Source organism: Chamaea fasciata, unplaced genomic scaffold, assembly GCF_029207755.1.
Source record: "Chamaea fasciata isolate MVZ Bird 193981 ecotype frontalis unplaced genomic scaffold, bChaFas1.0.hap1 SCAF_22, whole genome shotgun sequence".
NCBI lineage: Eukaryota > Metazoa > Chordata > Aves > Passeriformes > Sylviidae > Chamaea > Chamaea fasciata.
In genome coordinates this window covers 2,191,246-2,216,783 of record NW_027094107.1, presented here as the reverse complement: position 1 = coordinate 2,216,783, position 25,538 = coordinate 2,191,246, and the positions used below count along the sequence as shown (strand labels likewise).

The 25,538-nt window shown below is 42.3% G+C and overlaps 1 protein-coding gene across 1 annotated transcript; it reads left to right on the top strand.

The window, feature by feature from the left end:
• Positions 1–4,735: 4,735 nt before the first annotated feature.
• Positions 4,736–23,728, top strand: CHIC1 (cysteine rich hydrophobic domain 1). The gene is made up of 6 exons (XM_066202712.1): positions 4,736–4,936; positions 10,996–11,050; positions 17,206–17,361; positions 18,902–18,958; positions 19,131–19,190; positions 19,891–23,728. The coding sequence occupies exons 1-6, from the start codon at positions 4,767–4,769 to the stop codon at positions 19,939–19,941; spliced, it is 549 nt and encodes a 182-aa protein (XP_066058809.1). The 5' UTR covers positions 4,736–4,766; the 3' UTR covers positions 19,942–23,728.
• Positions 23,729–25,538: the final 1,810 nt, after the last annotated feature.

Genomic DNA, 25,538 nt, shown 5'->3' with positions numbered 1-25,538 from the left:
ATACAAAATGCAAAATAACAAAGCCGATCACAGCAAAGAGACAGGCTCTTTGTCTGCTACAGCACCTCAAAAAGCAAGAAGCAAAAAGCATGGAGTTCCTTTGTTCTCTCTCTTTTGTACCTAATAGCTTAGGTGGGCTTTTTGGCCCTTGGCCCAATGAGCGTACCAAGAGTCTTTGAGGAACATTTCCAGGGCCCAATCTACCCTTCTGGGCTGGCTCTGAGCCAATGAAAAAGAGAAACCCACAGAACTTTCCAGCTAACTTCTTAACATGTCAAAAGGTAAAGTGAGAGCCTTTCCCTATTGGGAAGCACCTGCTAGAGGTGAAGGGATTGCATTCCTGCACATGCTGGCACTTTTCAAAGGTCAATTGAGAACTCCAGGCCAGCCTGACAGGAGCCCATCCATGTGTCATGCTCTGCCAGCATGGGAACACAGATCAGGATGTGCACTTGGATGGAGGCACCACAAAGTCCTGGCATTCCACCATTTCTGTGTTTGACTCTGCAGCATTGCTTCTGTGAAGGGGAAATTTCAGCAGATGTGATTGGCCCCTGTATTTAAATGTCTGTTTACATGGATGGAACACTAAAGGCTATAAATAACATTTTTCAATATTTATCTTTCTTCCTTTGAAGACTTCTCCAGGGACTTTAATTATACTCTCCCTTAGCACTGTTAAGCAATTAAAATAATAATAAATCAAATGCCATCCTTTACACCCAGTGGGTCTCTTCCCCAAGCTCCCCAAGTTTCCTGTTTTTCACTGTGTGTAAATAGAAAACCATCACACTGTTTCAATTCAGCTGATTGACTGGTGGTTCCAGTTTGCAAGGCGGTGAGCCCCTTTAACACCATGCTGATATCAAAAGAAAACTCTGCACCACACAATTGTCTAATTCCAGCAGCCAGCAAATCCTTTCTGACATTTATCTGAATCATCTCAATACTTATGAGAACCCTGAGAGGTGCCAAGACCTTGGCAGAACTGCCCTCCTCAGTCCCACCATCCAGAAATACTTCAGCAAGAAGGGCCTCTGGCACAAACTGCTCCTGCTGACACACAGTGTAGCATCACAGTGAATCTGAGTTATTAACTTCTAAATATTGATCAGTGGGAGAAAATAAAGAAAAATACAAATGTACCCTTAGTTACAGATAGCTTAGACTAGGAATGGGAAAGCACCTCATTATAAGATATTTACAATATCAGTTTACAAAGACAGCATAATTTAAACCCCTAACTGGCTGCTTGCAGTAGTCATCCTGGTAAAAAAAAAAACCTGGACCAGAAACTTTGATTATTTTTGAAAATGGATCTACATCAGGCATTTCCAGTACAGGCAGCACAGGGCTGCAGACCCCTGCACAAAGCCAATACCCTTCTATTACAAAATACTCGTATCACAAAACCATCTTCACTGAACCTCACACGCAATTCTTGACTTGTCTTTCTTAAACAAATGAACATATCCACATTTGCCTAATGAGCTCCACATTTCTACTCTGAAAGAATAATGGGAACTTGCAGTGAGATGCAAATCACCTTGGGAGAAGAGTTTGCGTTAGCTGATCAAGAAGCATGAGGGTTTGTACACCAGACTTAGAATACATTCTCCAAACTCCAAGAATATATTCCCACTATCCAACAACCTCTTCCTGTCTGAAATGAGGGAATTCTGAGAGCCAACCTGACACATCACTTGTATATTCTTCCTCCTGAAGAATGCCTGTGTGGTGGTGATTTGTGTGGAACAAACAGAGAAAAAGGACATTGGAAAAGGACTCAGGATCCCTCAGGCCCACAGTAACATTCCCTTCCCATGTTCTCCCAACAGTGCCTTTAACACTGTGCTTTGGTTTAACTCCTGGCTTTTCTGCTCTTTGTGTTTCATGCTCTGTATAAGAGCACTTCTGATTCCAGGAAAGGAAGTGATTTCTGTGGATAAACATTGCCAGGGACCATCATCCTTCCACAAATCTTTCACTTTTTATGGCATAATAGTTTCATCAAATAAACAGCATCCTAAAGAAGTACTGAAAATGAAGCTTCTATTTCTTCCTGTGAAGCCATAAAGTTTGATAAGTCATGCTGAAAAAATTCCCTGTAGTATTCGCCTCTCAAATCCAATACTAAACAGACATTCTTTAAATACAGACAGGGGATACAAAAGGTGTTTTTTGATAAAATAGTCCATCTTTACCTAGATGGCCATTGTTCCTACGGGAGAGAACACAAACACATCAAAAAAAAAAAAAGTCTATTAAACTTCAGCTGAACTTTGACTTCAATCTATTATTTAAAAGCACAAGATGTTAAATATGAAGCTGCTAAGCATAAGTACCTGTTCCAATTAAAAACAACTTTTCTTGGTTTGTTAACACCTCAGACCCTCATTATAAAGAGGTCACACAGTAAGTTATGCTTCATTTTACACTCAATTCAGCAAATTATTGCACCACCTGCTTTGGAGCTCATGCCTTAATGCCATCCCATTTGTCCTTCTGGCACAACGTCCATTTAAATGTCTGTAACATTGGCTTGCTTGTTAAATCAAAACCCAGGTTGCATTAAATGGAGGTTTTTCAATTAAACACGAGACTGTGCTGGATGTGTTCCTGTTTGCCAGACCTTGCCCTAACACCTGAGTGTCACCACTGCTGTATTGAATGCGACAGCTCCACATCCTTGCAGACAAGTCCAGGGGATTTATCTCACCTTCCAGCACACATTCTGCTTGTTCCATCCTCTTTCACCCTTGTGGAGTTTTCAAGCCCTGGCAGTGTCCAAGGCCAGGAGCACCCAGGATAGTGGAAGGTGTCCTTAACCACGGCTTTAAGTCCCCTTTTAACCCAGACCATTCTATTCTTGTATGACCTGACCTTTCCCATGGACAGTTCACCAAAGCAGCCATGAACCAAGACAACCCCAACTAAATATTACAGCCCATAATGTAAATGCACAGCATCAGAACTATCCTTTCTTCCAGGGCTCTCAGTTACAACACTCACCTTTTTGGTTTTCACAGCAGTTAAAGCAAACATTCAGAATTTAACTGAGAGTAAAATAAAGACCAGTACCTTATTAATACTCCCATATATAACTTTATTTAAGTTGTTTCAACACTTTCTTTCCATTGGTTATGAATCTGTATAAGGATGGAGTAGAAAAAAATATCAGACCCTTAAGTATAGAATAATTTCCTCTTTTTTATCATGGTTCTAAACAGGATGTATTTTCAGTATTTGGACAATTACTTACCTCCTCTGCAATTTACTGCAACATTCAATGCTAAATAAGAAAAAAGTATTTTGACAAAAATAGGAGAACAAAATTTCATGTTATAACAACTTGCCTCTTAATTTTTTTCTCTAGCTCGGAGTGTGATTTACCTGCAGCTCCACATAAGATGGAAAACGTGCTAAAATAGCAGCAGGCAGCACTGATAAAACTGTAGCTCATAAAGTGTTACTTTCAGAGGCAACAAAAACTTTCACTGTCAAGTCATCTGCATTTTGCCGCAGCCTAGAAACTCCTGAAAAACAATAAAGATGATTTATAAGCAAAGTATTTTCCTGGGAACAACAGACAGGGACAGAGATTTGGTTTTACATCATGCAGGAGGAGGTGAGATCATTCCTTATTAGAGTACCTGCAGGTCAGGAATTCTGATTTGGACACATACCTGAGCCAACACTTTATAGGTGCTACACTAGTACTAAAAAGGACCAACAACCTCCCTCATAATTTTGTTTTTCATTCTATTGCAATTACAAACATCAATAGCTTTTGGATTATTTCTCATTTGCAGTAGGTGAGTAGTTAAGTGCCTATTACCTCAATAATAGCTTACACCCGTGTGCTGATGGGGGCATTCCCCTGAAGTATTCTGAGAGATTTTTTTTCCCCCAGTTTTTCTATTTCTATGTGGATTTTCTTCTGTCTCACCACTTCATTATGCGGCACTAAACTCACTTTCCAAACCCACCAACAAACCCCAAAGCTCTGGGAAAACTCCATAACCCCCGCCCTCCCTTATCTTCACCTCAGGTGCCCCGGGGAGCGACACAGCGGGGAAAAACAAGAGGGGAAGGGCGGAAAGCGCTACCTGGCTGTTTTTTATTAAAACCGTCACAGAAACGCACCTGGAAAAGAGGTTAAAAGGAAAAGAGGTTAAAAGAAAGGAGGATCAGCACCTGCTCCCGCCTCCCCTCAGGGCCGCTCGCGCCGGCTCGTGACCCTCGCGCACCTGAGGCGGGGGCGGCTGGAGGGGAGACCGGGGGAGTTATAAACGCTAACGACAGCGGAGACATGCCGCTTCCTTGTACACGGAAGGCTTAGAGCGAGTCTCTGAAAACAAGCTAAAGAGTTCAACAAGGTTATTCCGGCTCCGCTATAACCACCAACGCTAACTCCTCCCAGCAGCTCCCCGTGCCGGCTCGTTACCGGCCGCCCGGGAGCGGCGAGGTGCGGGCGGGCAGGCGGGCGCGCACCTGAGCGGTCACCATCACCGGCTGCAACCCGCTCCCCACCACCTCCGCGGGGGGCACGGCCTCCGGGCAGCCCGCGCAGACGGTGCCGCGGGCGGACAGCCAGCCCGGCGCCATACACCTATACACCGACACACAGCACGGTGCACCCAGCTCCGCGGCCGCGCTGCCCTCAGAGCCCCCGCGGCCGCGCCGGACCGCGCTGCGCCTGCGCGCCGCCCTCCCGCGGCCACGCCCCCGGCGCGCGCTGCGCAGGCGCGGCGGGAGGGCCGGCGATGAGCGTCCTGCTGCCCAATATGGCGGACTTCGACACGATCTACGAGCTGGAGGAGGAGGACGAGGAGGAGCAGGATGAGCCCGAGCCCGTGGTGCGGAGCCAGGAGCTGCCCCGGCCCCGCGACGCGCCCGATCCCGTAGCGGTACGGGGCGCCGGGCACATCACCGTGTAAGGAAGGAGCGGGGGCAGCGTGAGGGGCCGGTGTGGCGGGGCGGCGGAGCCGGGCGGGAGCGCCGGGAGGGGTGAGGGCAGCGGGAGCACCGTGCCCCGGCCCTGTCGGCCCCGGCCTCCCGCCCCCCTGCCCTGCTCTGTGAGGGGAGCCGTGCTCTAACGTGGCTCTTTTCCGGTAGCTCGAGGAAGCCCCCGGGCGTGAATGAGCAGCCGGAGTTGGCTGTCGGATGCGGAGGCTGCAGCGCAGCCCTGGCAGCCCTCCCTGGTTGCTCCTCTTTATCCAAACAATTCGTTAGATAAAAAGCAAAGTCCACGCGATGCGAGGGCGAACTGCACGTTCAAACCATCTGGCTGTGACCCTTGTGTGCCACAGCTGGGCCAGGAGCCCCCACACTGCAGTGCGGAGGAGGCTCCTGCCTGTGCCGGACTTTATCTGCCCCAAACTTAGTTGTGAGTTTGGTTCACATTGAGTGTTTTTATCGCTGGAACACAGCGTGAGCCAGAATGTTTGCTGCTCATTTAAACAGTTGAACAGAAGACGAGCAAGCTGTGTTTCCTTATATGTAATGTTTACTCATAGGGATTTTCTTAGTATTCCTGCTCCGGCAAGCTGAAGAATTAATAGAACCAAGCTCATCCTTAACAAGTTGTCACGTTAATTTTCATGGCAGGGAGGGAGGTATTGAAATTTACGGATTGCAGAGACCCACCAAGCTTGTGTTGCTTTGGCTCCGGCTTTGGATTGCATCAAATGCACATTTCTCTGTGTGAATAGGTGCAGTGTGAGCTAACTCCCTGCAGCAGAAGCCCTGGCTGGGGAAGGCTGTCCCATCCCAGGGGAGGTGGGGTTGGATGTGATCCTGTGTCCTCATGGAAGGCTGGATCAGGCTTGCATTGAGCTGGTGCCAGTGGGGAGTTGTTGCTCTGCTGCAGCACAGTGCATTTGTTTGTGCAGATGGGATTTCTGTGTGTCCTCACCCCAAAGAGCTGCTGGCCTGACTGAAGGAGAGGTGGAACACAAGCAAGATGCTCAGAATTCCAAGTACCCATCTTAGGAGTTACCTGGTTTGAAGTGCTGAACTAGAAAAAAAAAAAAAAAAAAAAACATGACACACTCATCTGCTTTGCTTTCTGTGTGTTGGTGATGTTACTTACTGTTCCTTCTTGGCTCCAGCATCTTTTTGGGATGGGCAGGAGCATCTCCAAGGACTGGTGATGTCTACATCAAAAAAAGCAGTCTTGTCAGTGATCCTTAGTGCCCTTGGAACCACCTGAGCTGAATCCCCATCCAACTTCTTTTCCCTTTCTCCCACCCCTCTCAGCTTTCTTCCTGTAACAGGACCTACCTGCATCATAGGAGGCAGCTTTATCAGCTCATGCTGTATTTTTAAATCACCTTATACTGATAAAAACAGTTATTGGATGTTTCCAATAAAATGCAAGGATCCCCTGGACACTGGAGTACACAATCCTAACCTTCTGTTAGGTGGGAACTGGTTTGCTTCCCCAAGAGTTTGTGTGTTGGAACTCTGTCACTTTTTGATCACACAGATGCTGCTGCTGCTTTTGAAATCAGTTGGCTGCAGGAGCAGCCTGCTCCAGTTACTGAAGGCAGAGATGTCATCCAGGAAAACCTGGGTTTGTTTTCTGAACCTGAGTACTGCTAATGAAAATGTCTGTCCTGACAAGTCACACATTATTGAAAAAAGAAAACCAGTTATCTTTGTAAAGCCATTGTTTTCCTTGGATTTTTGTTTCCCATGTCTCCTGTTCCTCAGCTGACACTGGCTTGCTTGAATATTTCTGGTGTACAGAGAAGGGATAATTCTCAAATTCCAGGGTCATCTGCTTCAGCTTTCCATGGCCAGTTCTCTTATGAAACTCCCAAGCTGGTAGATTCAAGCACTCTGTTAGTTTCTCACAAGAGACTTTTTATTCTCATGACCTTGTCAGTGAGCTGTTCACTCTAACAGAGTAACTATTTTGCAGTATCCAGCAGTACTAAAGATAAACTCCAAGAGTTTTCTCAGGGTATTTAGCAGGCTCTTGCTTTTCCCACTTTACTTTTGCTAGCCCTTCTACCCCTGTGTGTGGTAGGAGTGACCATGTAAGGTGTATTTGTTTTATTTTACTCAGAGAGGACGTGCGTAAAAATGGTTGGCAAAATCTATGTTCATCTTGTCTAGGGTTCTTTGAAAGATTTCTGTCATATTTATTGGTTTTGAAAGCTTTTGAATTTTAGCACAGATAAATCACTAGGTCCTAGTAAATGCCTTTTCTTCTGCATTTCCATTTTGATGAGTTGTAAACACCTTGTTTGCTGTTTCTCCCATAGTCAGTGTGACTGCTTGGTGGATCCAAGTATCTCCAGACAGACATTTGTAGTGCAGACTGAGTCATGCCCAGCAAAGCAAAGGCAATAACTCCCAAAAACAGAGCAGTGACCAAACTGGAACCTGCTTATGGGCTTGTATTTATCTGCTGGAATTTTTCTGCATCACTGAGTCCATGTGGATGGATGGTAATGAGGTAATGAAAGAGCCATTAAACATATTTTTGCCATTAGGATCCAGCTTCCTGCTGAAGTCTGCAAACCTCCTGGTTTGGACTGGAAGTTAACTTTTGGTATTCTATAGAAGTTAACTTTTGGTATCCTATCCTATTTTCTGTAGGAGTGCCCTAGGGACCCACAGTCCAGGTGCTGATGAAAAGTTTATTTTCATCAGCTGAGGAAGGGAGGGAAGAGCCAGTTGAGATAACATTTGATTATTGTCTGGTATTGTTCCATCTTCCACATATTTAAAACAGCAAATGACCTCAGCCTTCCACCTTTCATTTTCCAAAGCATTATCCATGGGTGAGGACTCTTGAATAGTTCTGTTGGCTTCACAGGAAAATGTTCTGAACTGGGAAATGTAAAATTTTCAAGGAGATTTCACTTCAGGGCTCTTGAGGAATGTCGTCTTCACCCTCTAATGCTCCCAAAGCTCAGCTGATACCTCACAAGGAGTGGTGTGGGATCTGAGCTCCCCTCTTGCAGGGAGGAGAAACAAAACCTGGGTTAGGTGTGGGGAAAGGAGCTGGGCTCAGGGGGGGTTGGAGAACTTCACTGAACAGGTTTAACTTGTGCACTCTGGTAAGGCTGATGACTATCTATAAATACAGGAGTGGGAGAAATGAGAATGAGCTGAGCTTTAAGCCAAATAGAATAAAAAAGCAAAGCACCTGTAAATACTTCTCTTCTGGATGTAAGGATATAGTTTCTAAAATCTTCCTGTTTCAGTTCTGGGGGCAGAAAACCTGAGCTCCTGCTTTGTAAACCAATAAGTGTTACCTTGTGATACCTGTTGCAGGTGAGGTTTGCAACTGGTGGTTCAAGCTGTTCATCTGAGCCTTTAAGTGAGGGATTTGTGCATTTCTGTGATTACAGCTCCCCAGGACAAGTTGTGTTCTCACCACTCTGCAGATGGGGGAAATGAGGTGATGGGATTTTCCTGATCCATCCATGAAAACAGGGAAAGAACTGGCAAGTGAGGTCATCCTGGTTCAGGAGCAGCCTCCAGGAAACAGTGCCTGGCTTTTCCAGGTGCTTGTTATGCAGTGAGAAAAGTGCAAGCAGAGGATGTGGGTGACTGATCTGAATTTCTAAATGTTACACTTTGGGCAGATTGCACTGAGGAGTCCCAGAACTGGCCCAGAAATAAATCACCACCAGCTGCTGTTTGAAATTACTTAAAGGACAGCTACTGGGATTGATGTTAGAGTGATTTTTTAATACACTGAATTTTAGAAGATTTCATAGGCCTGCTCATGCTAGATCACTGGTCAGTTGTAGGAAGTCTAATTAAGTTAATTACCTTTTGATCAAGACTTTAGATTTTAATTTCTTTACATGAAAGATTCTAATAAGACTTCAGTCCTTTTACAAAGTTGCCTGTAAAGCTGTACAACTGTATAACATCCTGCTTCAATCCTTTTATTTTATTTGGTTGTTGAGTCACCTCTCTGCTCCATCTAACTTAATGTTAGATGTTTAATGTTTCTAAACCCTGTAGCAGATAATCACAGAACGGTCTGTAAAACTTCTAGAGATGTTTTAGTAAAACTGCTAAAGGCCATCAGTGATTCTGACTAAATACAGTATTTAAAGTGTAGTTAGAACATCAAGTTATATTCTTTAGCCACTCACAGGTGTCAGTGTGAGATGCCTTTCTGTAACTCAGGTTTCCTGGACGTGCTGCTCCTGAAGGGAGTGTTCTGGCAACTAATAAAAATTGGGGGGGGTTTAATATATTTCATGACATCAGCTTTGAAATTTAACCTGAAACATATTGTGATCTTGCATTGCTAATCAGATTTATTAATCTGAAAGCACTAATTTATCCTGTTCTGTATGGAACTTGGGGTGCAGTGGGAATTTTAATGAGTGTATGTGATCAGTGAGATAAAAGGCACTACCTGTGGCGTAGGAAGTGTTTGAATTCTGGATTGTTGAAGGTCAGAGGAGGGTTCTGAGGAGCAGCTGATATGTTTGCTCTGGTTTTTTTCATTTCTTTTGCTGTTTCCTAAGATGCTGCTCCTGTAAGAACCTGTGTTGTGGACAAGATGGACCTTGGGCATGATTTAGTGCAACTGGTCTTTTATAGAGTAGAGTAAATAATTCTTGAATTTTCCAGTAGTTCTTTTATTGTGTTGGTTGATTGCTCCTACTTTGTGATCATTGTTGATGCACAGAAAAGTCTGTGTTCCTCAGAGCAAGCTTGTGAATGTGCTTTATAATTTTAGTCTTGTGTTTTTTTGGGGTTTTTTTTTTGTTTTTTTTTAAGACTGAAAAGACTACTTCATTGCTCTCCAAGCTTCCTTAAAACTAAATATATGACATTACGAAACCTGGAAGATTTCAGCTTAAAAAGAAAAGGTACAAAATGTGGAGGCTGACTTGCCAGATTACAAAGAGAATGGAAGTGTGCTACATTAGTAACCTTTGTGCTTGGCTAAAATCTTATTGTTTTTACTGTTTGGGGTTTTTTGGTGATGTTTTACACAATTACTGATGTCCAGGGGAAGGTGTTGGGACCTTGAAGTCCCTTCCAGCCCAAACCATTCCACAATTCTGTGATATTTCAGCACTACTGGTACAAGGGACCAGTTCAGAGTCTGGCAGGTGTCAGTTTGACTCAAAGCAAAGTTTGTTTCTTCAGGAACTCCTACAACACCAAATGTATTTGTGCTCTTCTTTTTGGCAGCGATTCTTTCAGGTATTTTGATTTTTTTGAACACAGATACTCAGGAGATAGCTTAGCAGAGCTGACTTGATGTACAGTATGTTTAACAGATTGTAGCTGAGGGCCAGCTACTGCTGGATTTTGTTAAATTAATGAATTTTAAAGGTCCAGGAGTTTTGGAATAAGTGGTAACAGGTTTACAAGCCAAATCCTGCTCCCTGGAGCTTTCACTGGCTACAATGAAATCCTTTTGCTCAAACCCCAGAACACTTCAGTGAAGAGTGCTCACAGTGGTACCTAAAACTTCATTTTCTTGAAGTTGATAGTTGTTGGAAAACTGTCCTTTGTGTAGGCTCTTACACGTTTTGCATGAGGTACCTTAACTCAGCCCCAAGGAAGTTTTTAAAACCACATGGTTATAAGTTTCTAAGGGGATGATGAATGGGTTCCTTAAAACAAACTTCATCTGTTGCATGTGGAGCAATTGCATGTGGAAGAGAGTTAAAGGACTGCTGAACCTGAGATTTCATAGCTGGAGGGTTTTTTCTTCCAGAAATCAAAGGTTGAGACTTGCTGCCCTCCAATTGGAAAGGAATTTTTGCACTTGTGGAGGTTCTGAAGGAAGGCACCAAGCTGTGTTTCTGTCTGGAAATGACTGAATGGTACAGGAGACCTTAACTTAGATCAAAAGCTCGTGAAATAATGTAAGGGAAAAGAAATTAACAGTGGTTTCTTTTTAAAGTAAAAACTCTTATTACATTTTTTTTTATTATTAAGGGAAACAAAATAAGTTAGGTGGAATATATTTTGTTTGTCTCTTTTGTTTTCAAGGTTTGGCTTGAGCAACAAGTTTGATACAGAATTTCCTTCTGTTCTGACAGGGAAGGTAAGTGTGAGATTAAACTGTTCTTTTCAATGGGAGGAGCCAGTGCATCCAGTGGTTTCTGTGTTGGATACCTGAGCATGAACCCTCTAAAAAACTGTTCCCTGTGTGACCCAGCTGCTCTCTGCCCTGTGCCTCAGTGGAGCTGGAAACAAGAAGGAAGGATTTGCAGTGATTGTTATCATTATTGACATTGCAAACACGGCAAAGCTTACCGTGGATCCCACTGTTTCCATGCAGACATGAGAGCAACCCTCACTTAACCTTGCTCTTTAAATACCTGGAGCCTGTGCTCCCTCCTGGGTGAGTTAAAGCAGTACAAATACTGCACCTCTCTTTTGAGTGTGCCTGACAAGCCTTCAGTTGGTTTAGGCAAATCTCTGGAAGTCAATCTGTTTTATCTGAAGCTTTCCAGCACAAAACACAGTGTTAAACCTACAAATTCAGTAGGTTTTTAGTATGTTCTCACAAATATTGTTTAGTTCTGAAAATCAGTGATGACAAGTCTCTTGCCTTCTCTGGAGTCCTGTCATCTTACTTAATGCAAGTGTAAGAAACTGTAATTTGTAACTATTAATTCAGTCTTCACTCAATTCTTAGTTAGTTTGAAATTATTTTTGTAATTGTGTTTTTTTTATCCTTTAATTGCTTAATTCTTTTTCTCTTGAATTTTTTTCTCTTCCTGCTGTTTTACTCTCTAGTGCTTTGTTTTTGCTTCAGTTTATATCCCCCTCGTGCATCTTTTCTGGAATTTGGGAAGAAAAAAGTTTATTTGGCTCTTTATACTTTGTCTCACGTCCTGCCATGGAGCTGCACTCCCTCTGCAGCCCCTTGCAGGGGTTGAGTCATACCAACAGTGCTCTAAACACAGCTGGGTGCTTGCTCCTGCCACATCCATCTGGGCTTTCTCCTCCTGCATTTGCACACCAGAGGACAAGGAATAAAATCCTTGTGTTGGGGTTGTCCAGCTGTTCTGACAGCAGGGCCCCTAAAAGCAGGTTCTGCTCGGAGTTTCTGGGTGCTGAAAATCAGCCGGGGAATTCTGCCCTGGTTTTGGGATCTCCCTGAGCTCGCAAAGACAAATCCTACTGATTCCAGTGTGAGGGCTGCTGACAACACTTTGTATTTCACCACCTTGTCTGAGGCTTATTCTCTTCTGGGAAGCTCTTTCTGATCACTGAGCAGCCACAATACATTTTGGGAAAAAAGCGTTTTATGTTCTTTTACTCAAGTTGTAGTTTATTGTAAGGAAGCCTGTAGAAAATCCCAGGCAAAAAACGTTAAAACTAAATTTAATTATATCATTTAATCTCTTTCTGCCTCTGTAAGATATATTTGGGCTATTAAAAACCTACAAACCTACAACCAGGTCTACACTTTTTAATATCAGCATCAATGGCTGTCACATTTTCCACTTGATTGTCCTCCTCTTGTTAAATAGACAGTGAGCAAAAGCTTAATTTAAAGTTCACTTGGGTGCTTGGACTTAATTTAGCAAAGAAAGAGGAAGTTCTTGTGTTGGCATTTCCCCTCGCTGTTCTGTGGGTGCAATCAGTGCTGCAGGAGTGGCCTGGGCAGGGATTTGCTGTCTATAAGGATTCTCCTCTGCTGAGGATCTTGATATTCTGTTGCCTTGTGGATTTGTGGGGCTTTCTGAGCAAGGAGATGAATTCCCTTTTGTCAGGGGAGGACCCCAGTCAAACAAGAGGGTAAACACATTTTTCTTCCTGCCTGCCACACACTGCCCTGAGAGACATTAAAAACCACAGTTGTGGCTCTTTTGGTTTTTAATACTTTTGTCAATTGCAAGAAATAAAGAATCTGCTTCTTCCTCTGGCTGAGGCAGTCAATCATCTTAATCCCTATTAAAAATGGAAATTCAGTCATTTTTTTCCAGTAAATTTTCCTTCAAATACCCTGTTAAATAATTCACAATAATCAGTATCGTAGTCAAGTGAGACCCCACTTTAAGATCCTCTGTTGTTAAAATGTCTTTTTTTTTTTGCTTTTTATGAAATCAAAATTGATGAATAACAATAACTGTTTATATTTACAAATTGGGATTAAAATGTTTACTCTGAACTTGCATTATTCCTCAGTTCTCCTAAGACAATGTCAGAGTTTATTCGTATTGCCTGTGTAACATTCAGTTTAATGGCTTTGCTGTCCCCTGGGAATTGATATTAATAATAAATCCCATCTGCTAATGGAGTGGAAGAGATGAAGCCATTAGATGGGCTTGATGGAGTTCTCAGTGGTGCTGGTTTTCTTTTTGAAAAAATACAGATGTAAAGGATGTAGGTTTTTAAAGTGGGATGAAAATGCTAATTAGAGAAAACTCTGTAGCTGCTCCTTTCTCCTGGAAGCACAAACTTTGGGGATTTATGCCACGTTCTTGTGTTGGTAATTCACTTCAGCTTCCTGCCCTCAGTTTGCCCATCCGCTTAATGATGGCAGCAAACCTTTGGATTTTCTTTTTCTGAATTCTGGAATCCCTCTCTTCCTTCACCCATTCTCCCAGTCTCCCAGTTTTTACAGAGGCTCCATGGCTGTTGTAGGTTAGCCTAGATCTACATGCTTGTAATTACATCTGTAGTGTTTAATTGAGACTTAATTTGTTGCTTTCCTTGGGAGAGGTGAATGTGTACGTTTGAGGGTGAAGCATAGCCAATAAAATAATAAAGGAAAGGGAAATCCCAGGTATGTCAGATGTTTGGCCTAGCTAATTCAGGTGGATTAATATTTGTCTTGCAGGATGAGACATAAACTCACCTGGTGTGTAAATCCTGAGCCAGGCTTCTTTTCAATGGAGCATTGTAAGAAAAGAGTTGACTACACTTAATACAGAGGCAATATTTAACTTTTCATAATGTAATTGGACCTTGGCCTCAATTGGAATGGTGGTTAAATTTAAATTCTGTGTGCTGCAGGTTTACAGGATTATTAATTCTCTTAAACAATCTTTTAACAAATTATCTTCTGTGATATGGAGCACAGTAGCTGCAGGTGAGCAGAAAGTGATGGAGGCAGTGATCCTTAAGGGGAAAAGTGGAATTTCCTGCTCTGATCTTGAAACAAAAGGGGTCCTGCCCAGAGAGGAGTGTGCAATGCAGGGCAATGGGAGCCATAAAGTCAGGGCTGGGCATTGTGGGGCTGTGTGATTGATAGGGCTGCTGCTGATGATGATTGAAGGAGAAAGATCAGGCCTGCTGGGCCCTACTGGCTCCCTTCCTGTGTTTGGAGATCTTCTGCATCCTGTTGTAAAATATTATGACACCCCCCTCCTTTCCTTTTATGTTTTTTTTTTTTGTTTTGTTTTGTTTTGTTTTTTCCCTCCTAAAAGGAGCTAATGTCCCTTTCCCAAGGTGTACAGCACAGCCAGGAGCAAAGTGCTTATCTCATTCTTTTCAAGAGCCAGACACAAACTCTCCAAGAGATTTCCAGAATTACTCAAAACTAGGCTTTCTTAGGGAGCTGTCTTTGTTAATTCTGTTTGTTTGAAAGACATCAGCCCCTTCACATGCACCTTTTAAAAGCTGTACCTGCAAGAGGATTTAAAATTGTGTCAGACAATCAGCAGTTCTGTGCTGACTTCCATTTGAATTCCATTTCATCATTAAATTAGAACAGTTATTTACAAGTATTTTATTCTTAATCACTGTGTAACAAAGCTTAACTGTCACTGAGCTGTAAACCCAGCAACAAAATTGTGATTTCTTCTGTTTATCACAACATGAGGCTTATCCTGTTGTGATAAACAGAAGAAATCACAGCTCTGATCTCCAGTTCCTTTAGTTTCAGATGAAGATGTGTCATTAGCGACAGAAATATTTGTTTGTGATTGTGATTCCATTTCCTAAAGGCAGAAACAATCCAATAGTTTGAGTTAGTCAAAAGCATCTTAAGTAATTTCATCTTATGTTGTAGCCAAGAGATTCACCTTTACATTGAAATACTTGGTGAGTCAGCAGGCAGTGGTGCTTTCATAATTTTATATTGAGGTAAACATCAGACCAGAATTCCTGAAATGGGAATTTTCTGTTGCTTAGTGACATCCAGAGTTGGTTTGTGGTTTAGCCATTTGCTCTGCAGGAAGGACAGTGCATCAACTTTCACCTTAAAATGCAGGAACACATTAACCTGATGTGAACAGTGACTCCCTAAAAATTGACACAGGAACAGGGAGTCTCCCTGTGCTTTCTTTTAGGTCCCAGATTTTTCTGCCAGCTGTGATCTGAGAATCTGCTTGTGTTCTCTTGATGCTGGATGTTAGCACTGATAAGGGTTATTCTTGTTAAAGTAAATTCTGGGCTGTGCCATTCCACTGTCTCTGGCAGGTTTGTAGATACCTAAATATGAGGCCCATGGAAACTTCCTAAAGAGTTGAGAATGCCAATTAACGTAGGAATCCAAGTTTACTTTGAGGCAGTGACTGCAGCAGCTGTCTGAGGTTACTGCAAACCACCAGCCCAGATGTTCTTTCCTACAAAACACTCTCCCACGTTGAAGATGAAATGGTTTTGCTCATGTGCATCTGGTAGTTGTTATATCCCACTACAAGATCTGGCACTGGCAGAGAAATCCATAAAACCTTGTTCCAGAGACATGCAAGCACAGTTTGCCTCATTACAATGGGATTTTTTTCATTGCAGATGTCTCAGTACAAAGGATCTGAGGGTTTCTTTCACCATTTCCTTTTTTCTTTTTTTCCTAAACTAAGGTGTCTCTCGTAAAACAGACAATTTTTTTAGTTGCTCCATTTGTGGCTGTAAAACTAAACATTCTATTTAATGTGGAAGGGGGGGCAAAATAGTCACTTTCCATGTATTTATTAATTTCTGCTATAAAATAATCACACTTAAATTATGCTCTTATGTTATTAACTGTAGGTCTGGCTTGTGTGCAAGGCCAGCTGCCCCCTGACTCTGTAGTGCCTGCTGACCTGAATGGCCAGGAAACAGATGTTGCGTTTATTTCCTCCCTTCCCTGCAATGCTTTAAAGAATTCAGCTCAATTCAGGCAGAGGCAGCAGCATCAGGTCCTCTCCATTTCCTGCCCCGTGGCCTTGCCCCTGCTGAAAAGGATCTTTGTCATGAAATGAACTTTTGTTGGAGTTGCTGCCCTTGTTTGCAGAGGCAGATGAGCAGAGCTGGGCTCGCTCAGGAGCTGTGGAGCACAGCTTTGTGGACAGACTCACTCTAGGGGGTTTGCAGCAACGTGGCATGTAGGTAGGAAAGTTGGGGGGTTTGTTTTGAGTTGTGCCTGCCTGCTCATGTCTCTTGTTGGTCCTGATTTGTTCTGCTTGGTGTCTTTGAATGCTGGATTGTGTTAGAGTCAAGGGTGTCATCTTGGAGTCACTGCCTCAAATCCATGTTTGACTTGTCAGATGGAAGTGACTTGGATTCTGTGGGGAGATGAGGGATTTGGGGGATGTGAGTAGGTGAGAAATGCAGTTATTGGAGAAAAGAACTTTCTGATACAAAATGGGGGTTCCACATTGACTCTGCAGTGGCAGTACAGATATAAAATACTCATTCCATAATTTCAGAAGCTAGTTTACAACAAGTAGACTTTATTCCTAACCTTGTACAAGGTGCATTTTGCTGCCTTAAATACATCCAGTGTATTTCTAGGCTTCCCTGTTTTAGGAAGCAGCCACAAGGGAAGTTGTGGCTTCAGTATGGGCCACTTCAGGAAGTTATTTGTGGACAGAGCCTTCACCCAGGCACAGTCTAGACTTAGATTGGTGTGACATTAATTTGGACAACAGCCTCCCTTTCTGTGAGACCAATTTTTACTGCAAAGCTCCCACATTCCCCTGGAGAGCAGAGATCTGTCATTCTGCCATGGTTTTGCTCAGTGTAGCCAGTGCATGTATTGCCCTGCTGTGTCCCAGTTGATTTTGTCTGGGCCCACTGTGTTTTCAGGCCCATTAATTACTGGTGCAGTAAATATGGACGTTTGCCTTTTTAACTCAGGCTGGTGCAGCACACCCACCAGAAATGACTTTGTTGCAGGAAAATGACTTTTCCTGCTCGCTGGGGGACCAGTGCTTTAGAAGATTGTGTCATTTTCTGTTTCATTTTAACCTGTAGAGGCAATTTCTGAGAAAACACACCTGTGCTGGCTCTCCCTGAAGTTGAGCCCTTGTGTTGCAGGTGGCCCCTGAGGAATTCAAGACCAGCATCAGCCGAGTGAACGCCTGCCTGAGGAAGAACCTCCCTGTCAATGTGAAGTGGCTGCTCTGTGGCTGCCTGTGCTGCTGCTGCACCCTGGGCTGCAGCCTGTGGCCCGTGGTCTGTCTTAACAAAAGAGTGAGTCCATGCAGCATCTTATTCTGGGGGTTTTTTAACTGTTGGTAGGATTAAATAACTTCTCATGATATCTTCCCCATTTCAAAACCCTGGTTTGGCCTCACGTTCCAAAGGTTATTCTGGTTTCCACCTTAGAAAATAGAAAACATTTGAAATGACACCAAATTACCAGGTGACTCAAGAATTTTAAGAATAGCTGATCTCATCTCAGTTCAAACAGGATGGAATATATGATACCCTAAATTTGCAGGATTTCTCAAGGTCTGAGGATTGAGTGCAGAACTGAACCTCCATGACCTTCAAAGAGTGGCAGAATTAGACTGAAAACTCACTTTTCCTCTTCACACCCCCTGTCCTCACTCCCTCCAACCCCCAAATAAATATTTTAAAAGTTTAAAAATCACTTTTTTATATGCAATAGACACCATGACATTTCAGAGCTGTGGTTTATTTGCCATATTTTATTGTGCTGTTTCTTTTAAGAACAAGTACAAATTTCTTTTCTAAAGACTTCCCCCCCCAACAGAGAGTTGACCACTCCTGTAATCAGGTCCAAAGTAATAATTTTGAAAAGCACTTCAGTAATATCAGGTAAACATGATCTCAATTACCTCCATGGTTTACATTTAGAATTGATTCATCACAGCAGTAAATCTTGAGGAAGTGCATTAATGTGTTCACTTGTTGAAGTGCTCATCACTGAAGCTGCATCACTCAAAAGTTACAGGACTTGTTTTAGTGCAGTTTTAAAGCCATTTTAAATAACCCTGTACCAGTGAAAATCTAAATAAATGCCCGTGTGGTGGTGTAGCATTAATTATATTAAATTCTCAAGGCTGCAGAGAGTATGCATCAAGTAGGGAAAACGATGGCACTTCTGTGGGAGTGTGAGGGTGACAACAATGCAGTGATTAAATGTGCACCGTGCAGGATCATCACAGTTGTCTTTTTGTGACCTTCAAAATCACCAAAACTTGAGAAATCATCTTGTCTCTACAGCTGTGGGAAGAGCAGGACGAAGGGCACATTTGGTAGCCAGGAGTTGAAAATAATTTGTTGTGAACTGGAGTTTGGTGGTGAGGGGTTTTTTTTCCAAGATCCAGATCACAATTCCGTTTGCAAAATCTGAAAATTAAATGTGTGAAAATCTGTGTTTTCAGCAGAACACCTGCACTGAGTGCAGGATTTGGCCAGGAGAATTTGGTAGACTGTTTTGTTTCCTGTGGGAGGTAAAAACACCAAATTCAAAAGGATCTCCTACTTACTAAATGAGCTCTGGAAAAGCCGCAGGCCTAAGTTGGACTTGATCTGAGAAGTTTTTCCAGTGATTCTAAATTAACAAAAAACCCATAAGTGTTTTCCTTTTTTGAAAAAGGGGAGAGCAGGGAGTTGAAGTGATAAGATTTCCATTTATTTCTTCTTTGCTTCGTTCTACTTTTATAAAACACAACTTATTATAAATTAACCTTAGCCAGAAATGCAGTAATGGATGAGACAGGCTGCTGAACCATTTCTGATACACTTCTGACTTCCTTTCTAGACTAGAAGATCAATTCAGAAGTTATTAGAATGGGAAAATAACAGACTATATCATAAGGTAAGAAAAGAGTGCTCATTTTTTTCAGCTTTAAGAATCTTGGCAATGAAGGGTTTTACAGTCTGGTCATAATTCCATATTTTATACTGATCCTAAATTCAGTATTGCTAATGCTTGGTGCATTACCCATCCAAACAAGGCTGTGCTAATCCTTTGTTAATTATTTCCTCAGCTTGGTTTGCACTGGAAGCTGAGTAAAAGGAAATGTGAAACTAGCAATATGATGGAATATGTGAGTATTGCTTCTTACTTATTGCTATTCAACAGAGCTGTAGTTTAATAGAGAAAATCCTTCCCTTAGTGACCCTGTGCAAAAAGATCTCCCAGACAAATGTGCAGTTTGGTCTGTAATTTGGAATGGGGTAAACCCACTGGGGCTTTCTGCACTGGAGATTCCCACACCAGTCTGCACTTCTTTAACTTACCCACCTTTTCCAGTGGTATCCATAATTCCTTTGATTCAAATAATTTTGCAGAAATTTTGCATCTTTATAGTAATGAGGTTTTTTTTGGTTGAACCTTTTCTTTTGTGTTTTTGGTTTGTTTTGGTGGTTTGGTTTTGTTTTGTTTATTTTTTTTTTTTTGCCAGCTCTAAAATTCACATGGTTGTAAACAAGACAGAGCTTGTAGGAAAGCAGAATTTCAAATATTTCTGTGGTTCTACCACTCCCTTATCCATTTTAACATATAGCTGTGAAGACTGTGGACTTTAGGGAAAGTGATTCACCCCAAAAAAAGCCAAGCACACAGAATCCCTCTATTTCAGAATGACTGGAATCTCTGCTTTGTTACCCTGGGGAACATTCCCTCCTCTCAGACTATCTCAGATATATTTAGTCTTATGAATTAGCTAATGTTCATGGAAATTGTGCTGAAGCTTTGAACTTTTTGGTTACTGTCTTCTCTTCTTGTCTTTTTCCCTTCCTCAACAGGTAATATTAATAGAGTTCTTACCAAAATACCCCATATTTCGACCTGACTGAGGAACAACATTGGTCTTTCATGTTACCTGTCATTTTCTACCCTTAGTGCCTTGTAGATGATTTTGGAAAGAAGATGGTCTACTTTGCTGTGACTTAAAAATGTTCTTCAGTAGAAATCTTCCTTGCTGTTACTTTCTTTTGTTAAGAAGAGAACAATTTGCACATTTTTTTTATGTTGAACGAGGCTTCTATGTTGCACTCTGAATTTTTAACATTACCAATAACTGATAGAGTTGCCACTAGGGATCTTAACATCAGTGCTGCTTAAACTTGTTCTGAGCATGCTGCCTTATTAATTTCTCTCTTTGCTGTCCTCCAACGTGCATCCTAAAGCTGTGTCATCCTATATTTCATCCTAAGTGTTGCAATCCTAGAAACCCTCAGTAGGAATGTCCAGGTAAACTCCAGTAGTAATGATTTTAGTAGAACCTGCTTGCATAGGACTTGCAATCAACAGCACTGGTTTTGTCCTGCACTTTGCAAAATCATCATTTACATTTAGGGGGGGTTCATTAGTTTACCCACTATGGATTTGTAAATATTGACTCTTTGCATAATGTAAAGTGTGGTATGCCAAGGTTTACAGAATGTATTATAGCTCTTATTCTATTGCCAACAGTCCCCCAGCATCTGTTCCATGTGCTCCTTCCCCTGGGATTGTACAGCCCCGCCCACACTGGTTTTATGGGAAAGCCATGAAGAGTTTGTACATATGTCAGATGTGTAGGGCTCAGTTGCACTTTGTTTAGTAAATGGATGAAAAATGCATAGCATTTCTGTCTTTATTTTGAGAAGTATTTCAGGTGGTGCTTGCAGCACCTGAAATACGAAGCTGAAATCTCCACCTCTGCAAAAGCTACATTTGTGGGGTAGATGGCAGCTGCTATTAACAGAATACCCTAAAGTCTCTTTTGAAAGTGAGGAATATATGGATGTTAAGTTCTGTTTTGTTTGGAAGCCAGGAAGAATTAGCCTCGAATCAGAGATCTTTGTTACAAAGGAGAACAATCAGGAACAGCCAAATCCAAGCTGAAGCAGCACCTTTGTTATTGCTGTGGTGTGGTTGTACTTCAGCATTTTCACAGTTAAGTGACATGAAGTCCCTTCCAGTGGAAATAGGTTTTATCTCAGTCAAAGTGGAGTTTCAAAACATGCTGAGGGGAGGAAGTGCAGCAGTTGAAAGGGCTCCTGAATATGTTTTGGCAGTCAGGCACTGTCTGGAGGGCCAGGAAAGCCTTGTGGAATTCAGTATTACTTTGGATTCTTCCCTGTTTGCCTGATCTCAGGAAGGGAAGTCATTGTAGAAAAACTTCATCTAATGGCTGACCTAAGCAAGAGCACTGGATAAAAGAAAGCTAATAGAAATTGTTGCAAGTTCCTTGCCTTTCCTAACTAGAAATAACAAAGCCCAGCAGGTAACTGAGCATCTGCAAGTCGTGGTGGATTTCATTCTCAGTGTCCAGGCATTTCTTTGCAGCATCTTGACTCCCTGCAACATCATCCCAAGTTGCTTTTTAGTTTCAGGGTGACTTGGGGTTTCCTCTGAATGTATTTGCATCTCTCCAGTTTGCAATATGCTATTAAAATACAGTATTTGTAAGACCATTGCATCCTAATACCTGTAGTAGGTCAGATTCCTTGTACACAGTGTTTACAGAAGGCCAGTTTTATGCAAGTTGTTACTCAAAGGGAAGTTTGTGCTGTTTCCAGTCCCAGACTGATGGTTCAGAGTCTGAAATGTGCATATTTCATGCAGAAACTTTGTTTGACTGGTGGATTGGTGACAACTAAATGTGCAATTGCATTTATAACGTGAATGAAAACCTCCTGTGTAGTTTGAAATTATCATTAGCTACACCTTGCAACTCACATTTCCAGTGCAGAACCAGGCAAAGTGTTGTCTCCAATTTATTTCTGTTTTTGGGGGGATGAGTGTTAACTGGAAGCAGAGAAAATAATGGCAGAAAAAGGCAGAGTAAACCAAAACTGAAATGGCACACCCAGTTCTTTGGGTTCCCCTGACAAATGAGTTTCTGGAGCAATTAGAAGAGCAATGGAAGTTTCTTACTGTTCTGCCAGAACTTTGTTGTGCAGAAATCTCAAGAAATCTCAGCAGGTTCTGATTTTCTTCTCCATGTGACTATTTTCTCCCTGTACCTTCCCAAGGGGGAGAACAGGCACTTCCCATGGAATCACACAACGGGTGGGGTGGAAGGGACCCCAAAGGGACCCCTCCTGTCATTCCACCCCCTCCTTCCACTGGCCCAGGCTGCTCAGAGCTCCATCCAAACTGGCCTTGAACACTTAAGCACATAGTATTAATTTGTAAAGTTTACATTTGAAGTACATAAATCCTAGACATTTTAATTTGTCCTTAATTACTAATTGTGCAGTCTTCAAACCATGAATGGGTCTCGTCTTTGTATTTTAATTGACGTTTAATTATGTGGCCATAAAGCAACTGGTAAAGAACCAGAGCCAAACCTGTCATTTACAGTAAGCTCCATGTTTTAATAAGTAGATAAATTTGCATTAAAATGCAAAACCAGCAGCAGTATTATATTTGCATGTGAAAGACACAGGATTCCCAGCTCACTGAAAGGTGAAGGCAGCTGGCAGTAACTGCTGTGAACTCTGTACACGGGTTCTTTTTGCCTGGGCTGTCCTTTACCACAAAAACATCACAGGTGATTCTGTCTCCCAAGGCCAGAAATCTCATTTTTGACAGTAAATGATCAGCATGAGTTGGTGAAGTGTTCATGGAGGATATCTGTCAGAATTTGTGGCAATGTAACAGATTAATGTCAGCAGAGTGAGTGGAAGTGATAAAGAAAGTGCCTTGGCTGGTTCCAACACCGTTGTGCAGAGGAGAAAAGGGAACTGGTCCCTCTCAGGAGTGGGAGTTTGCAGCAGATTTTTAAAAGCAGCTACTGTCTACCAAATCAGTGTTTATTTCTTCGCATCAACATGTTGACACTATGTTTGTTTCTAGATTTTATCCAGGAAAACTTTGGGTTTGTATCTAGAAAGTTTTGTATCTGGAGGGTACTGAAGGAGCACAGAACTCTGGCAGAGCATCAGATCTCTTCCTTAGTGATTCCCCACTTGCTCCTGCAAAGGTGTTTTCCAAGAGGAGGAACGTAAAAGTGCTCAAACATGCACACCCAAGTCTAGGGAGTGTGGGTTCAGTTGTAAAAGGGTGACTTTAAACAAACAAAAAAATTATTAAATCTGGTGTGGTTTTGATAAATACAAAAAAAAGAAAGTTCCTGTGCTTTTCTCGATAGGTACAAAACTCCATATGCAAAACCATAAATTGGTGGTTGTTATTGTCCCACTGACAGTTTACTACATTTTCATGTCAACACACTACCATTGGAGCAATAAAAATGTCAAGCTATTAACATTCACCATCAATTATTTATCACTTTAGTAAGCAATGTTACGTGATTCTTCTGCCATTCTTTTGTTTTCTGCTTTTGGTGTTCTTACAGTGTTGTAACATACTTGTATTGCTTCTGAAAAGTGGTTTTGTTTAAGCTGTATGAAACTGTGTTCTTAACACTTTTATTCTGTTTACAAGTGAACAGCCACTTTTTTAACAGGACCTCACATCTGGAGAGTTTTCTCTCTATTTTTTATTTTAAATGAAAATAAAATTCTAACTGAGCTTGCTTTCTACAATTTACTGCACTGGCTTGTGCCATTGAAAGAAGCTGGAAGTCAGACATGCTTCATCACTTTGAGACATTTTTCTTTAATTAAATTCAAAGATGAAAACCTTGAATAGTGCAATGTGTTTATGGAAAAGAAAACAATGGAAGTGTTCTGCATCTTTCCCTGCAGGGGTGTTTTAGTGGGATGGAAGCAGTGGTGGGGTGTGTCTAAATGAAACACACCTGATAGAGCCGGGCACCAGGGCCGTGGCTGCTTCAAAGAATAACACTTGAGAAGCTTAGGAAGGATTTCCAAAGATGAAAACTGCAGAATGATCATTATATCTGATTTTCCTGGTGATCCACATTCCTGCCAGGACAGTGCTGGAGTCCCCATCCCTGGAAGGGTTGGAAAATGTGGCCCTGGAGGACGTGGTTTAGCCGTGACCATGGTGGTGCTGCTGGTTGATGGTTGCACTTGGTGATCTCCGAAGTCTTTGCCAACCTTAAGGATCCCATCATTTGGCTGGGGGGCTCACAGGCCCTCCCTTGAAAGGATTTCCTGAAGGAATCTCCCTCTGCAGCATTCCTTTCCCAGAGCAGAGGTTTTCTCACCCCTGGCAGGGGCCAGCCTGAGCAGGACAGTGTGTGAGGTGAACAAATCCTGCCTTCCCCAGGGGTTTGTGCCCAGCACAGGGCAGCCCTTTGTGTGTGTGACCAGCCCGGCTTTGGAGCCCTGAAAGCCGGACTTAAAACAAAAGCCTTTGGCTCATCCCTGGGGGGAAAGCACACATTCCTGAAAGGGACACGTGCAATGTTTTTGTTGGAAGTTGTTTTGGGCAAACCCGGGGGCTGCTGGAGCATGGAGCTGATACTGGCTGTTGGCTGAGAAACACAGAATGTTACTGGGATGTTCAGCCAAAACGGGGATGAGGGGCTGAGTCAGGAGTGAGTCCCCTCGGGGGGGTTAGGAGATGTAATTGCCCAGATTTAGCAGCAAAGGCCTGTGTTAAGGATATTTGGGATTTGGCCCCGACTCTATTGGAAGGCAGACTCCGACCTGTTGGTAGAGCAGCTTTGCCTTGGTGTCTGTGCCAGTGTATTTATAATGCTGTGTCTGTCATCACTTGAACTGTTCTAGCTGAGTTTATTTTTCTAGTGAAGCCTGCATTTCTTAGACCAAATTAAATGTTAGCCTCCTCTCAAAAGCAAAGTTCTGTTTCTGTTCATCCTGCTTGCATTTATTTGAATTACAAATGAATAGGAGTGACCAGGAACAATATTCCAGTTAGTGGCTCATGGCCAAGGCACCAGGTATTTATTTCAGTGTTGATAATTCCCTCTCTTGTGTGAAAAGAATGGGATCCATTAAATTCAAAGGGTGACATTTGTCTCCTTAGTGGCTGTATTGTATTTCTGATCCGTAGCTGTTCTGTGATAAATCTGGGGCTATTTCTCTTCAGCCACTTGTAGTTTGTACAAGTTCCCTGCAGACACTCGTTATCAGTCCAGACTCAGCATCTGACACTTTGTACCGGTGAATCTCTCAATATTTCCATTACTGTGTCCTCCCAGTCTTCCAGTTCTCCTTGTATTTGTGCTCCCAGTCTTCCTGTAAAAAGGGTTTGTCACAGGCTGATTCAATCTGCAAAATTAACACAATTGAGTTTACTAAAAAGATTAGTTCCCAGATTGATGCCTGAATTTTGCTTATGATTTTCTAAATGCCCTTTTACTTAGTCTCTGACCTGCTTTAAATATTTCTATTATTTCTATATCTGACTGAATCAATAATTTCCTTGTTGTGGTTTAGCTGGGAGATCGAATCAACCTGGACTTGGTTGGTTTACATCTGTTTCCTTTATAAACATGCAAACAGATTTGGTTCTGGGCTAAACTGCTGAATTCTACATTTTCCCTAATCACTGAATGTGTTTAGGT

Excerpts from the sequence above, each read along its gene's own strand:
- CHIC1 (XM_066202712.1), top strand. The coding sequence starts at position 4,767 with ATGAGCGTCCTGCTGCCCAATATGGCGGACTTCGACACGATCTACGAG. Across the intron at positions 11,051-17,205 it reads CTTCTGTTCTGACAGGGAAG|GTGGCCCCTGAGGAATTCAA; the intron begins GTAAGTGTGAGA and ends CTTGTGTTGCAG. Across the intron at positions 17,362-18,901 it reads TGGTCTGTCTTAACAAAAGA|ACTAGAAGATCAATTCAGAA; the intron begins GTGAGTCCATGC and ends CTTCCTTTCTAG.